Here is a 13,771-nt window from a genome sequence, read left to right as displayed (position 1 = left end):
CTATGGAAAATATTTCAAGTCAGCCCACTTTATTTTTTAAGCTACACACATTCTACGGTAATTTTTTAAGATATTTCTGTCTTTGAGGACACTATAGTAACAATAGAAAAAATAACTGAGTGTGAGTGTACGTTGCTTGAGTAAAATTGGAAAAATTAAAGATTAACTACCCCACTGAACCTGACTACAACCCCAAGTCACTATAACAAGTTTGTGAAGTTCACCTTTTTCAAGCTATCTTCTCAAGAATTGAACAAGTTTTTTAGAAAACCCATGAGAAAGTATTGTAAATACTGTTAACAAACACTGACTGAAACCGCTGCATTTTTCATAGATTCAAGAAAATCAAAGGTACAACTGAATGCCAACTCAGTCAGTACACTGTTATGAACAGCATTTTGCTCCTGAACTTCAGGATAATATAACCCATTAAAGCTTACTACATACAAGAGTAACACATACCAACACAGTAAAAATTCTATATGTAAATACTGATAAAAACTCAGAGATCTATTGAACAGAAGTTTAGAGAAAACAAGACGAAACCTATTAGTCTTGTAGACAGCGCATATAAAAATTGTTGGTATATGTCAGATGCCCTGAGAATTGCCCATAAAGGCAGTCCACTTGCCTGGTATTCACATTCCCTTGCATCAGACTTTTCTGACCCAATTAAAGCACTGCATCATTTTATAAAAATAAACTTCTTATAATGTTTATGCAGACAAATCTTTCATAATGGTTTAAATAATTTCTCCATTTTACCTCAGGAGAAAAATATATTGTCCTTCCAAAGCACATTATGTTACTAACACACATAACTAGTACTTACTACCAGCTGTCATAACTTCATGTTCTCTTTCCTCCTCTTCATCTTCTTGTTCTGGGTGTCCTTCTTCTCTATCGCGTTCTGCCTGCTCCTCCATTTCTGCTTCTTCATCAATTGTACGAGTAAAAGAATGTTCTTGAGTATCAATATCGGCAGATTCTTGGTTATCTAACATCTTGATTAAAAAAAAATATTTATACAGTGAAATTAACTCTCACCAAAATAAAAGATGAACATAAAGGATATAGGTATCTAATAAGTTTTTTTCTATCAAAAAATTGCTTTTGATATTGTGGGAAATAAATAGACAGCTGTTTACATTCAAAGCTTTAAATACCCAAGTTGGAAAATTTAGTTTTCCTTTCGTAACCATTACTCAGATTATTTGCAGAAAAATGTCCCCTTTTAATGCTTACTATTGCCAGACTTTGACACTTCAGCATCAAAGCATTTAGTAACCACATGCTGTTGCCTAATAAAATTTTCTCACTTTAAAAAGAACACAAATATGATAAAACTTACTTCAATGGACAAGATTTTGTTAGCGTTACCCAATATGTTCCCATTTTCTTTCTTAACAGTTCTGAACTTGGCAGTTCTTTCCTCCCTTTTATTTCAATGAAATTAAATAGATGTACACGCCAAGATCAAAGATTAGCATATAAGGCGCACAAGAAAAATAACAATCTTAGAATTTTAATTTTAAAAATCTTTTTGATTGAGTAGATATATTTTGTTTGATGCTTTCCTTAATTTGAGCATGTAAGAGCTGACCAGCAAAATACTTACTACCCAAAAGACAATTTTCCAATGTAGGAAACAGCTTTAGACAATCTGAAGAAGGCAAAGTTTTAAATATAAAACATACAATTACATTAAAGGTTTTAGAATACTTCAGAAGGTAACTAACCATACAACTCTTGGGACATACACATCCCACCAGCATAATTCACCTGCCCTCTCCTGTCAGTTTTCTGTTCCAAAAAAACAGAAGGTCCTGGTAGCAGCAGAGGTGGCACCTCTTATTTGCTCTCATCATTCTATCATTAAGCCCTAATAAAATGATTCAAAGTTGCCATCACGCTAGTTCCAGGCCCAGTCTTATCATGTCTAACATCCACATAGGGTTGACAAGGACAAGTCGCCTTAAAGTAATGTTAGGACTAAGAAAATAAGCTGGCTGGGGAGGAAGGAAAAAGGGGTAAGGCAGGGAAGGGGAAGACACGAGGTACAGAGAGGGCAGAGATCAGAGGCCCAGCCAACTCGGTTGGTTTGGGAAGGGCAGCCAGGCTAAGCCGTGGCCTTAGGCACAGCTGAGCAATCTACGCCTAACTTGCAGGCTTCTGTGATCCAGCGCACCAGCGCCATGTTTACAGGGAAAACTAGGGCTCAGGCTGCGCTTGAGTCAAAGATTGTCAATCAATCATTTGCTTCAACTGATTTAATACCGCAAGTACTACAGATTAACAGACTCTATAATTATACATTGCCTGTTTTAATCTGGGAACTCCTGCAAGTTTTTCAACGAGATAGAACAAAAATACTAGCAACATATATGAAACTAACATTCAATAATACTTTCTTAAAACACCGTAAAGCTTGAAGAACTGAAAAGAGATATACAGTCTTACCCATCTGTCTCTTGAGGATGATCTAGTCTGGATAAGTTCCATGTTCTTGCAGGCAAGCAAGCGACTCCGAACTTTATATACACAACGGTATACTTCTGCCAAGGCTTTGCCAGGCTGGTACCTACACAAAAGAGACCCAAAATGGAAAATGTCATACAAACTTTCTTTTAAAAATTTAAGCTGAACTCTTAAAAGCAGCTTTAAGTTACTTGCCTGCTCTCACCACAAGCTTGACTAAGTAAACTTGTATGTTTCAGAAGAGCAGCAAGAACAAATCTGGACACAGTATCTAGGAGTGATTCATTACTTAAAGTTGCAGTATCCCAATCTGAAAATAGAAAGAAAATGAAATGGCTACTGAAAATATATTTGTTTGTTGGAAACAATGACATTATAAAAAAAATCTTCATCCATTTCAATCTTTCAAAGTAGAAGTAGTTTTAATGTTTATTGATGCTAAACTTATTTCTTCACTCATAAATACACAGCTTCAGACAAATGTGTTTTCCTCTGACAGTTAGCCAAGGGCATCCACACGAATTGCCACCAGGGACTCAAAGATCCGAACCAACAATACAACCCCTCTTTCAAGCAAGGATACTGAACTGGAGCTCTTCTCTTGACCTAGCCACTGATTTACATGGAACTTGTTTAGAAACACACCATATTTGAGACTTCTTGCTCTTTTACACGAGGTTGAAACCACATTCAAAAATCGTTATGCAGACTCACTTTTTCTCCGGTAGGAAAGCCACCTATTAACACTAGGACAAGCTTCACTACTAATATTAACAAGAGACATTTTCAGGTCTCAATATTAAGGTTAGTCCAGTATTTTCAGCAGCTAACTTTTTAATTTCGAAGTAATTTTTCCCTATTTTAAAAAGTACCATTATGAAAATAATATTTTTCTGCTATAAAATAGCCAAACTACCAAGCAAACCTCCACAAGGCACTATAATTTTTCACGAAGGGAAAAAACCCCAACCCCTACCATCCAAGCTCCTTACAACTATCTTCACAGTATTTTTTTAAATTAATGTTAACTATGAATCCCTGCAAACTGCTGCAGAAATCCTATAAACTTGCATGCCCAGAGTTTAATCTAACATACCTGCTCCTCAGCAAGTACTACTACTTTGTATTTGATACGGTGTTAACTGCCACCATACAACTTGCAGTCTGCTTGCATTGCGAAGACAGCAGAACCACATGAACTTCTGAAAAACCCAATTCCATAACCAAAGTAACACATATTGGCCTACTCATCTCAGATTTTGCCAACAGACAACCAGCATTTTTTACTGGAATTCACACTTCTGTGGAATTTTGCAAGAGAATTCTCTGTGTTGCTCTCAGCAGGCACACACCACCATTTGCTATCATCTTGATCTGGCCTAGCTTGGCCAGAGCTACAGACAACCACCTCTGGATCCAGCAGAGTTACAGTACAACCTTAATGCTTAGTGGACCTCATTAAAACAATACCTGGGAAGCTTGAGCAGAAACCTAGATTTTAGGCAACAAGCATGAAGAACCATTACTACTGTGAGGCCAGTCCCCCAGAGACTTGGAAAAGAGATGATTACTCCTTCATGCGACTCCTAACATATTTAGCAAATTACTCTGCCTTCCCCCATTGCCTCCCCATCAATTTTTCTTTTTAATTCAGAGTTTCACCCTGCTCTACTAGGAAAACAGAAACACCAACAAGTGAGTAAACAAACAAGAGTCTCTCTTTTTTCTAATTTGGAGGGAAAAAGAACACTGAACTACGTGTTTGCCAAGCACTGGAATCAACATCAAAAGTACGTAAAAGAAAAAGCAGAAGAAAGATCCTGGAACATGAAAATAAATTTAAGTTTATGATATCACAGAATCAGAAGTCATTGGCAAAGAAAAGACAGGATTCTGCTAGACATGAAGTTGAAGCATGCAATATGCTTTTAACACCACATACACACATTTTCAATATCTTACCTTTACTAACAGCATAGTCTTGCATACTGATCCAAAGGCTCCTTGCTGGCTCTTTTGTACAACCCAAGGCCAAATCAACATAGACTGTAATCTCAGGTCTCAGCTTATAATCAAAGGGCTTCTGTTCCTCATTTCCAGATAGGGCCACTTCCAGTAAGGAGCTCATGCATTTGTCTAACAGAAGGGAAATACCTAAGAAATGGAACTCCACACACTGAGGATTACAATCATCTATATAAAAAGTGTGTAAACCAGCTTTCACTCTCCATTTTTAAAAAAACTAAAATCAAGACATCTCATTGTCCAACTAGAAACTCACATTACATAAGGAATAAAGTGACTCAGCGTTACAATTCATGTAAAACCACTGAAGATTTAGGGGTATTATCTAACTCTGCTTCAATAGCATAATCCTGGATCATTAGTTCTACCTGAACTATACAGTCATATACCTACAGTTACCGCACGGACTCATTTCAAAATACTATGTCTTGTAAATAAGTTTTGAAGTAGTCTACTCAGGATCAGAGGAAGGAGAGGTGAACTAAGAGAAACAGGCCACAGAGAAGCAGCAGCGAGTGCATTATTCAAATAGGAAGGAATGAATAGAAATACTAATGCTGAGTCCTGTTAACAGTTCTGGCAGATCAGAAGGATTGACGTTTTCTTGTCAATAGTATTATTTCTAATAAATTAAAATTACATTTTTTAAGTAAACTATAATTTAAGATAATATCTTTCAATAATTATTATGAACAATGGAGCCTGTGGTGTGTCTGCTAAATGCTGAGCATCCAAGAGAAAAGCATTTAAAATTAACTCAGTGAAGCCTGTGTTACTTCTTTCACTGAGAAACTACAGATCTTTTTCTTCCATATGCATTTCCAAGACCCTTTGTAAACTACAGCATATACTTAAATATCCGTTTTCCAACTTCTTGTATTACTACGTAAATAGACAAGAATGCTGAAAGACAATCCCTAAGTACACAGACTTACTCAAACATCGTCAGGAATTTCAAAACTGAACACAAATATTTACAATGATAATTAGACACCTGCATTTAACAGCTTACCTAAATGAGGAATATCCATTTCCACTCCATCACTGAAAAGTGGAGTTTTCAACCAATATGCTGTATCTTGCTCCTCAGGGGACACTGGGGGCCCTTGAAGCATGCCACCAAGACACCGCCCAATAAGCAAAGCTACTGTTCTCTCCAGATCCACAAGCCATACCCAAGACTGGGCAGGCTGTGGTAAGGGCACTCCCGCGGGATCAATTAATTCAGGTCCACCTACAAGTATTAGCAATGAATTGTTAAATTAGTCACTGTTGCCCAGATGATAAAATCAGTGTTTCTTTTACAAGAATAGAATGGTAGTTTCATGTATTACAAACATAGTATTTTTATATATCAATACATATTTCAAATATTGCTTTTAGATTCCCACTCAAATCAATGTACATTTTGAGTTGACAGAACAAAGAATTCTGCCTGCAGCTCGAAGTATTTCACAGCAAGGGATGTCAATACATTTAAGAATTTGAAAAGGAGATGTAGCAAGACACTTCGCTTAAAAAAAAAAAAAAAAAAAAAAAAGAAAAGGACAACTTAAAAGGGGAAGTTAAACTTCCACTACACAAAAGGTGACATGCTGATCTTTATTTTTCAGATTAAAAGTGTGTTAGTTATTACACTTACCATGAAGTGGCCACTGTAGTTCTTGATCTTCTAAAAGGGCTGCAGCAGGTAACAGTCTATTAAGACGATCTAAAGGTGGCAACAGATCTAGCAGGTAACTCAACAAAGGCCGAGCTACTGATACTGGCAGTAACAATAATGAGTTGACAATCTGAGACAGCATGCTACCAGCAGCTGATACATAAATTACATCTACAGAGGAAAAAAAAATATATTCTGAATGATATATTTCAAGCACAATTTAACAAGTACAAAAGAACTGCATGAAAATACCTCAGCTGTCTCCAAATGTCTCAATTGTATATGTTGAATTGGGGGGTTTGTTTAATAATTATTATCTATACAAAATCTATTAAAAATATATATATATTTTACTACTGCACTTTTCAGTCATCTCAAAAAAATGTACTTTCAAGAAGAGAAATCTAGAACTAACAGAACTGAAACAATAATGCACAGACAATATCCTCTCTATTCAGTACTCTTCCTGCATGCAAAACGTTCTATTGAAGCCACGAACCAGATGCTATCCTTGGGTAGATAGTTAGTCTCCTCCTTTTGGGGAGGCTTGGGATGTCTACTTTATGCAGATATATGGAAAATAAGGTGGTTTAGTATTCAAATCTAAACTAACAAGCCCTAAGCTTATGGAGCCACCATTAGTGATTTTACCGCAAACATTTACCTCTCAGTTTTTCTCCAACGCTACCGTTCCATGAGCTCTCCTTCAGCAGCGTAGCAGAACGGGAATAGATATCTGTAGCATGAGGCAATAAAAGCTGAAGGTGTTTGTGAAGTAGTGCCACACTGCTGGAATTCTAGAAGGAAGGAAACAACCATAAGTCTGTAAATGTATTTAAAGCAGTTTAACTTTCAAATACTCACAATGATTTTCAACAGGAACATTACAACATTCTGGTGCTCATGCACATTGAATTTCTTTTTTCCCCACCCTAAACAATAAAAACAAGGACACACACCTCACTGACACTGTTGATGTGGCAATAAGCCAGCAACTGTTTCTGCAGTGAACATAAAAGCTCATGAAGATGAGCTGGTTGGCTGTTTTCTGATGATGATGTACCCAGTAAAAACTTATCGCTGTTTTTTTCCAGTTCCCCAAAGGCTTGGTCCTGTTATGACAAAAGTGGGGAGAAAAAAGAACAATCAACTGCGTCTTCCAACACTACTTCCAACAATACTTTACCATGTGCACCTGTAATTATTGAAGAAATCTGGTAACGTCAAGTGGATCATCGGATAACCAAACTCAAAATCACAATTGTTTAGAATGTCACAGTAGTGACTGTGATAGCTGTCAAGCCAACATTTCTATTCTAAAAAGGGTATTTTGGGATACAGAAATATTTTCTGTTTAACTCACCAACGGTAATTGGATGAAGAAACTCATTCCCCACCCTGGTCCCCAAAAATCACAGTATGTTAAAATATATAACCCTTTAGAATTTATTGTGGGCTGATACATAAAATTTTTCAGATTAGAATCCTTCCTTGCACTATCTAGGATAGCAATAACAGGAGCAGAAGGCAGATGACTGCTTGAATTCATTCTGAAATCAGTTAAAAAAAAAAAAAGAGTTCATTTCAAGTACAAAATTCAAGGCAGATAGCTCAAGCTAGATGACTGGCAGAGGTCTAGAAAAAAGAACAAACAACTACCAGCCCTCACCCTCAGGAGCTAGGGATACTACACCAGAGAAGTAATGATCTCTGATTTCTTCCACTGTTCTATTTAACTGGCTAGTTGAATAAAAAGGTGAGTCAGTTACTTACTCTTACACTCCCCTACACTTTCTAAGAACAACAATCTGTTTCACATGCTCTGTATAAGAAGATGGCTGACCTGTACTTGCTTCACTACTATACGGTAGTTACTCTAGTGAAGTTAAACAGATTCCTGGTTCTGGTTCTGGCTATCCTTCTCTAGTGGCTGAGATTACACTGACACAAAGGATTCCACACGATCTACTCACTTGATGTGTTACATTACATTCTATCTTCCAAAAATTTTTGAAGCCAAAGCAAGAGTAATTAAGTACTTTAGTCTGGTATGAAACCAATACTACATTTACATAAGCCAAGTTAAACAACAAATACCACTATAGTAACATTAGAACCATAATGATGAGATGACTTAGCTGATGTTTGTCCACTTCAGGAGAAATACACAAGGCACTACTACTTTAGCTAAACAAAAAGAGCACCATTTTCTGAAAGCAGGGAAACTCTTTTCACCCTAAGTATTCAAAATTCATGGACATTAAGAAAAACAAATAACTAACTACAAGGCCTATACATACCGTATAAAATCCCAGATTTCTTAGAAGAGTCTTCATTAAGATTTCAGCTAGATGAGTATCCGGATGACTGCTCTGGATAGCATACGTTTGATCAGAGAGATTTCCATAGCTGATACATAATGAGGAAGTTTCTGTGGCATCAGACGGTGAGCTATAGCCAAGCAGGGAAGCTACATGTGTGTGGTCCTGCAAGCTTGTCAGAATAATGTCCAATTGCATTCGCTAAAGAAAAACGTTTAGACACGAGAAATACTCTTTGTTAATGAAGATAAAATAATAATCTAAAAAGAAAAAAGCATCAGACATAGTTATGCAATAAAGATATTCTACTGAGACATGAAAATAAGCTGGAGGACTTTACCAAAAAAATCCAAACAGTTTTTCCTGCTGCTGAAGTATTAGAGAATAGATAGATAAATATACTGAATTAGATGACCATACCTAGTAAAAAAAATCTGAGATTAAGGGAAAGATATTAGACATTGGACCAAATGCTTTCTCCAGCTTGTCCTACTTATCTGATTACTAGGGGGACGGCGGGGCAATTATTCTAATAAATACATATGAAAAACAGAAAGTGTAAAAAGCCATTAGAACAACGGAGGTGGCAGATGCAGAGCAATGACCTTCAGTCTTCCTTATTATTCCCCTCTGGTGCTGGTTATGAATCCTGAAAAATCTGATCTAGTAACTGCCAGGGGTTTTAGTCTGTACAACTACTAATCTTCAGAAATCTTTAGAAAATTAGCATCAGAAGATTCTTCTTCATAGTTTCAGTGTCAGTGTAAACCAGTCTATTCCATAGTGTGTAAAGTAAAGGATTTGACCAGGATCAGGATCCCGTGTGTACAGAACTGAATAAAAGTTTATCTCATTTTTTAATCTGAGACTGCTGCTGAAGCTTCAGTTCCTATTGCCCTGAAAGACAGTTCCTTGAACTTCTTTCCTTCCGTTTGTAGGATACTGGGCAAGTTAATTCCTGCATTAAATTCTTGTTATTTACATTCAAGACAGAAAAAGAAAATAGGAACACCCCAGTCATCTTTGCAAAGCAGGGTGAAATCCATATAGGAAAAGCACTATACAGGTATTCTTCCCAGAATATAGTTAATTTTTTTGTTACCAAGACTATCAGGCTAGTATTCAAAAATACCTAATTTTTAAACTTGTCTAGATACTCTACCACAGCAATTCCTAACCTTTCTGTAGTCAAACTTCACCTGAGAAATCACGTAGTTCTCCCTCCCTCACTATATTCTGATTTAGCCAGGCTACCCACAGATTTTGTAAAGTTTGGCTTTGCACTGCATTGTACCAACAATGTGCTTCCACTCTGCAAATGAGGCCCACCTCACTGTTCAAAATGTTCTAGGGGAAAAAAACCCAACCAACAAACCCCAAACCAACTGCTTTCAAAGTACAGAGTATTTTTACTTGACCTTACCTGTCCTTTCGATAAGCTTTCCCATCTGTCAGGACCTTGGGGCAGAAGAGAATGCAGCAATTCCATTCTCTCCCGCAATGGAGGAAGCAGCATAGTTGCTCCTACTGAGAGAGTCTCGATTACGACCTAAAATTAGAGCAGCAGAAAATACTTTTTCAGTGGGGGCACGGAGAGGGGGGAAAGCATCAACTCAACTGTATCTCTAAAAAACACAGAACGTCACACAGGATATATCCAAAACATCCACTTACTGTCATTTAACATCAGAATTCTATGATACAGTAGAACATTAATCTTTTATTCTGTGATGCAAAGATAATGCAGCACACTGAAGCAATGAAATGAGACCAACGTATTGTCAAAACAATAAAAAATTCTTTGTAAGTTGCTACTTCATGTAAGAGTGCCATCTCAGGAGAAGTTACTCAAGTCAGTTCCTCAGTCCACAACATGAACTTTTCAAGCTCGTTATGACAAGCAGTAATAATTAAAATGTTACAAAATAAGCTGCTTAGCTTTTGAAATTCTTATACAAATACGCTCCTCTGCTTTCAGATCATGAAACAGTGATGGCAATTAAATGAGTAAAAAAGTCAGAATTGTGTCCATCAGAATGACAAGTTCAGAAAGTCAGAAAAATCTCTAATTACACAGTCAAAAAAAGGAAGAAAGAAAAGAGAGTAGAAGAACTTTCACATGTAAACAAAAAAGCATTACTTACTTCCTGAATTTCATCAGGGACAGAAGAGTCCATCAGTCTAAACAACAAATTTCGAAGAGGACCAGCTTGCCGGCCAAGAATGCTAGTAGCTACACCTCCAGCCAGTGCAAGTGCAAGATGATTAGAAAGCAGCTTCAAACACAACTTAAGAAAATTGTGATGTTCCCTGTAGAGACATACACCCCTGTTAATCTCTCCTATTATTAGCCTTACTCCCTTTCACTTACTAGTGCACTAAGCTTTTAACTCTCATTTGATTTTGCACATGAGAAAGATAAGTAAATTACAAGTGGGCCTTTAAAGAAACTCCTCTGAAAAGCTACTGCCGGTCTCCTTAAAAAGAACAAAAAACAAAAGTAGAATACAGAAAAGTGTCTTTGTGGACAACAATTCCAAGAGGCATTCAGTTTAGAGAACTAGCCTCATGAACTAGGAGGCAAAATCATCCCAAAACACACAAATAAATAAACAAATATATTCCTCTCAAAAGAAAAAAACTAAACTTTTAAGTAATAAATGTAGTCTTCTCTCAGAAGATTTAGGAGTACAACAGTCAGATTAAAAATGAAAAGTCAGGATATTAATTTCTAGCCCTCTTAGAGAAGAAAACTGTTGAAAAACTTTGTAGCAAGGAAAAGGATTCATAAGGATCTTTGATATTTCCAGTGGGTTTTGCAAATGTTAGTGAGGAAACATTCATGCTTTCGTATTTTATAGCAATACATTTAAAAAGTCACCTTTGATGAAAAGGCTCAAATGTGGAAGCTGTAATAACGATTACTGACGATTTGTCAAGAGGCTATTTTAAGTCAATATGGCACTATCAAGATAGCTGATTATCAGTAAGTTTTACTGCATCTCATTTTCTGGAGCACCTTCCAGAAAAGACAGATTTGCGGAAATGCATAAAGGCTCCCCATATCTAAAGCAAGGAAAATGCTTCTTGCACATGTATTTCAAAGCTAAGTGACATTTCCTGTCTACAAATCTCATGTTTGTGAGAAGCAGCTTGCATTTTCAAATCTAATGGAGTATCTTATTTTAAAAAAAAAAAAAAAAAAAAAAAGGAAAAAAACCCACCCATGTGGAACTCATCATGAAACATCCCAAACTGTCCACTAGTAACCTTGTCTGTATCAGACGCAAACTGCTCTGACTGTTAATACTATACCTCATTACAAAGTTTCCTAGCCTGTCATTTCCTGAAAAAAATGCTTTTCTCATTTTGTTCATTCAGACGGAAAAGTTATGCTACTTGATATAACCTGAATGACAGAATCATACATGACCTTTAAAGAGCTTTCATGCATTCTGAACTATTTCTAGCTCTCCAGAGGTGATCAGAGACCTTGAGCCGCCAGAAGGAAATAGCCCACCCCCACAGGCTAAAAATGCTTGTGGAAAAAATACCCTAACTCCTTAGATAGAAACAGGGTTTTGCCAGAGCACTGACCCCAATGCAAAATGCAATGGCAACTACCCATCTCCTGCTCTGAGCATCACACACTGTTAGCCCACCACTGGATGTATGGACCAATGGGTTATCACTTGAAGAGGGTTTGTCCTGGCCTGAGCTTAATCAGTGGATTAGTCAGTAAGGATCTCCCCAAACTGCTTACAGGAGGAAGAACTGGCAAAGCAGAGATAATGTACAGAAATCATGCATTGCAATTATACAGAAAAGTGTTTTTTGAAGGATAACTCTAAAAACAAATATGTAATTCAATGCATAATTAAAATAAATTCCAGACAAAAGATCCTGCTACATTTGAGGCACTGAAAACTTCCTGTTATACAAACGGCACCTGAATGAACAAATAACCCAGACTTACACTTGTTAAAGAAAAGACTACAAATCTGTAACATTCATATGCTGTATATATATACCTTGATGAAGGAAAAGGCAGAGGGGGGATTTCACTGTTAATTTTGTCACAGTAGTGCTCAAGAAAAGAACGAAGATGCGAAAAGGTACTTTCTTCAAGGTCTACACAATAGGGTCTGTGCCATGCCACAACTTGCCTGGAATCAAACATCAAAGTAAATTAACTACTGAAAATATTCTAATTGCTTTAATAAATTAACAGTTGAGTACATGCTTGAATGAACCTATTTCTTTCTTAGAACAAACTAACATGATTGAGGCAGACTAACTTCCTTGAAGGTTGTTCTCCGCTCTCTTTTCTGAGAAGTTCTTTACAAATCACTCCTCATTTATGAACAAAAACACCTACAATGCCATAAATATAAAGCCATATGTATTTAATCTGACTGAAGCAAAAGCTGATCAATATTCACAAAGCGCTTTTTTTTTTTTTTTTTTTTAAACACAAATGCCAGATTGTAAGGAGATTTTATTACAAACAGGAAGAACTCAGAAAGAGTAGTACCACTTAGTACTGTCTGAGTGTCACCTCTGAGTTGATTCTTTTAAGATAGCTCCCTTTAAAACAGGGCATTTGAAATTCTTCCTGAATTATCTTTCAAATACTAAGTTTTTCTATTCCTTTGTGTTAGTCCATATATAAATTAAAGTTTACCGGTTCAGTCAAATCACTTGGCTCATGTCTTTGGTGCAACAAAGTAGTCTTTCAGTTACTGTGTATTAATAACCGAAGTATTTACTTTAGTACCTGTTTTTAGTTTAGGTTAACACGCAGCCATCGAGAAATTTGTTAAGACATCTAAATCCACATCAGTAATTTGTCTACACTTCCCCATCTCCCAAAGTACTTTGGTTAGTCTACCCCCTGTTACACTAAAGGAAATTGTCTAAGCCATAAAAAAATCTTGTCAGAAGCACAAAATAAAAAAAAAAAATACTTAGTTGTTTCTCCTTCTACTGCCTAACTTGTGGATTTTTAGTAGAGGTAACTTTAACAGCAGATTAAGAAATCTTCATATACAAAGAACTAATATCCAAATCCTTGGTGCTGCTAAATTTTCACTTGAAATCTGTAACAATATAAAAATAGAGAGATGGGGACGGGAGAGGAGAGAGGAAGAGAGAAGAAAAGACTCTCTGGTCCAAATCATTACAAGCAGAATACTTGAAATGCACGACACAGTCAACACCTTCAGGAAAGAGTTAAAAGTTCAACATATCCCAAAGTGGACTTGTATACAGAAAACAATATACC

At 36.6% G+C, this 13,771-nt stretch overlaps 1 protein-coding gene across 20 annotated transcripts in view; it reads right to left on the bottom strand.

Moving 5' to 3' along the window:
• Positions 1–13,771, bottom strand: part of HERC1 (HECT and RLD domain containing E3 ubiquitin protein ligase family member 1) — a 109,832-nt gene that overhangs the window by 60,481 nt on the left and 35,580 nt on the right. For 15 of the 20 annotated variants that reach the window (XM_055806335.1, XM_055806348.1, XM_055806338.1 and 12 more), the window contains 12 exons: positions 12,519–12,653; positions 10,632–10,797; positions 9,911–10,036; positions 8,467–8,688; positions 7,126–7,278; positions 6,831–6,963; positions 6,146–6,337; positions 5,516–5,737; positions 4,441–4,632; positions 2,674–2,788; positions 2,461–2,581; positions 833–1,004 (listed from right to left, as the gene is read on the bottom strand). In XM_055806335.1, coding sequence (XP_055662310.1) covers positions 833–1,004; positions 2,461–2,581; positions 2,674–2,788; positions 4,441–4,632; positions 5,516–5,737; positions 6,146–6,337; positions 6,831–6,963; positions 7,126–7,278; positions 8,467–8,688; positions 9,911–10,036; positions 10,632–10,797; positions 12,519–12,653 — 1,949 coding nt within the window. The remainder of the gene's footprint in view (positions 1–832; positions 1,005–2,460; positions 2,582–2,673; positions 2,789–4,440; positions 4,633–5,515; positions 5,738–6,145; positions 6,338–6,830; positions 6,964–7,125; positions 7,279–8,466; positions 8,689–9,910; positions 10,037–10,631; positions 10,798–12,518; positions 12,654–13,771) is intronic. The other 5 variants (XM_055806374.1, XM_055806433.1, XM_055806381.1 and 2 more) reach the window with 1 other exon arrangement.

This window comes from Falco peregrinus, chromosome 1, assembly GCF_023634155.1.
Source record: "Falco peregrinus isolate bFalPer1 chromosome 1, bFalPer1.pri, whole genome shotgun sequence".
In the NCBI taxonomy this organism is placed as follows: domain Eukaryota; kingdom Metazoa; phylum Chordata; class Aves; order Falconiformes; family Falconidae; genus Falco; species Falco peregrinus.
The sequence above is the reverse complement of the archived record's forward strand: the minus strand, read 5'-3'. Positions and strand labels throughout refer to the sequence as shown.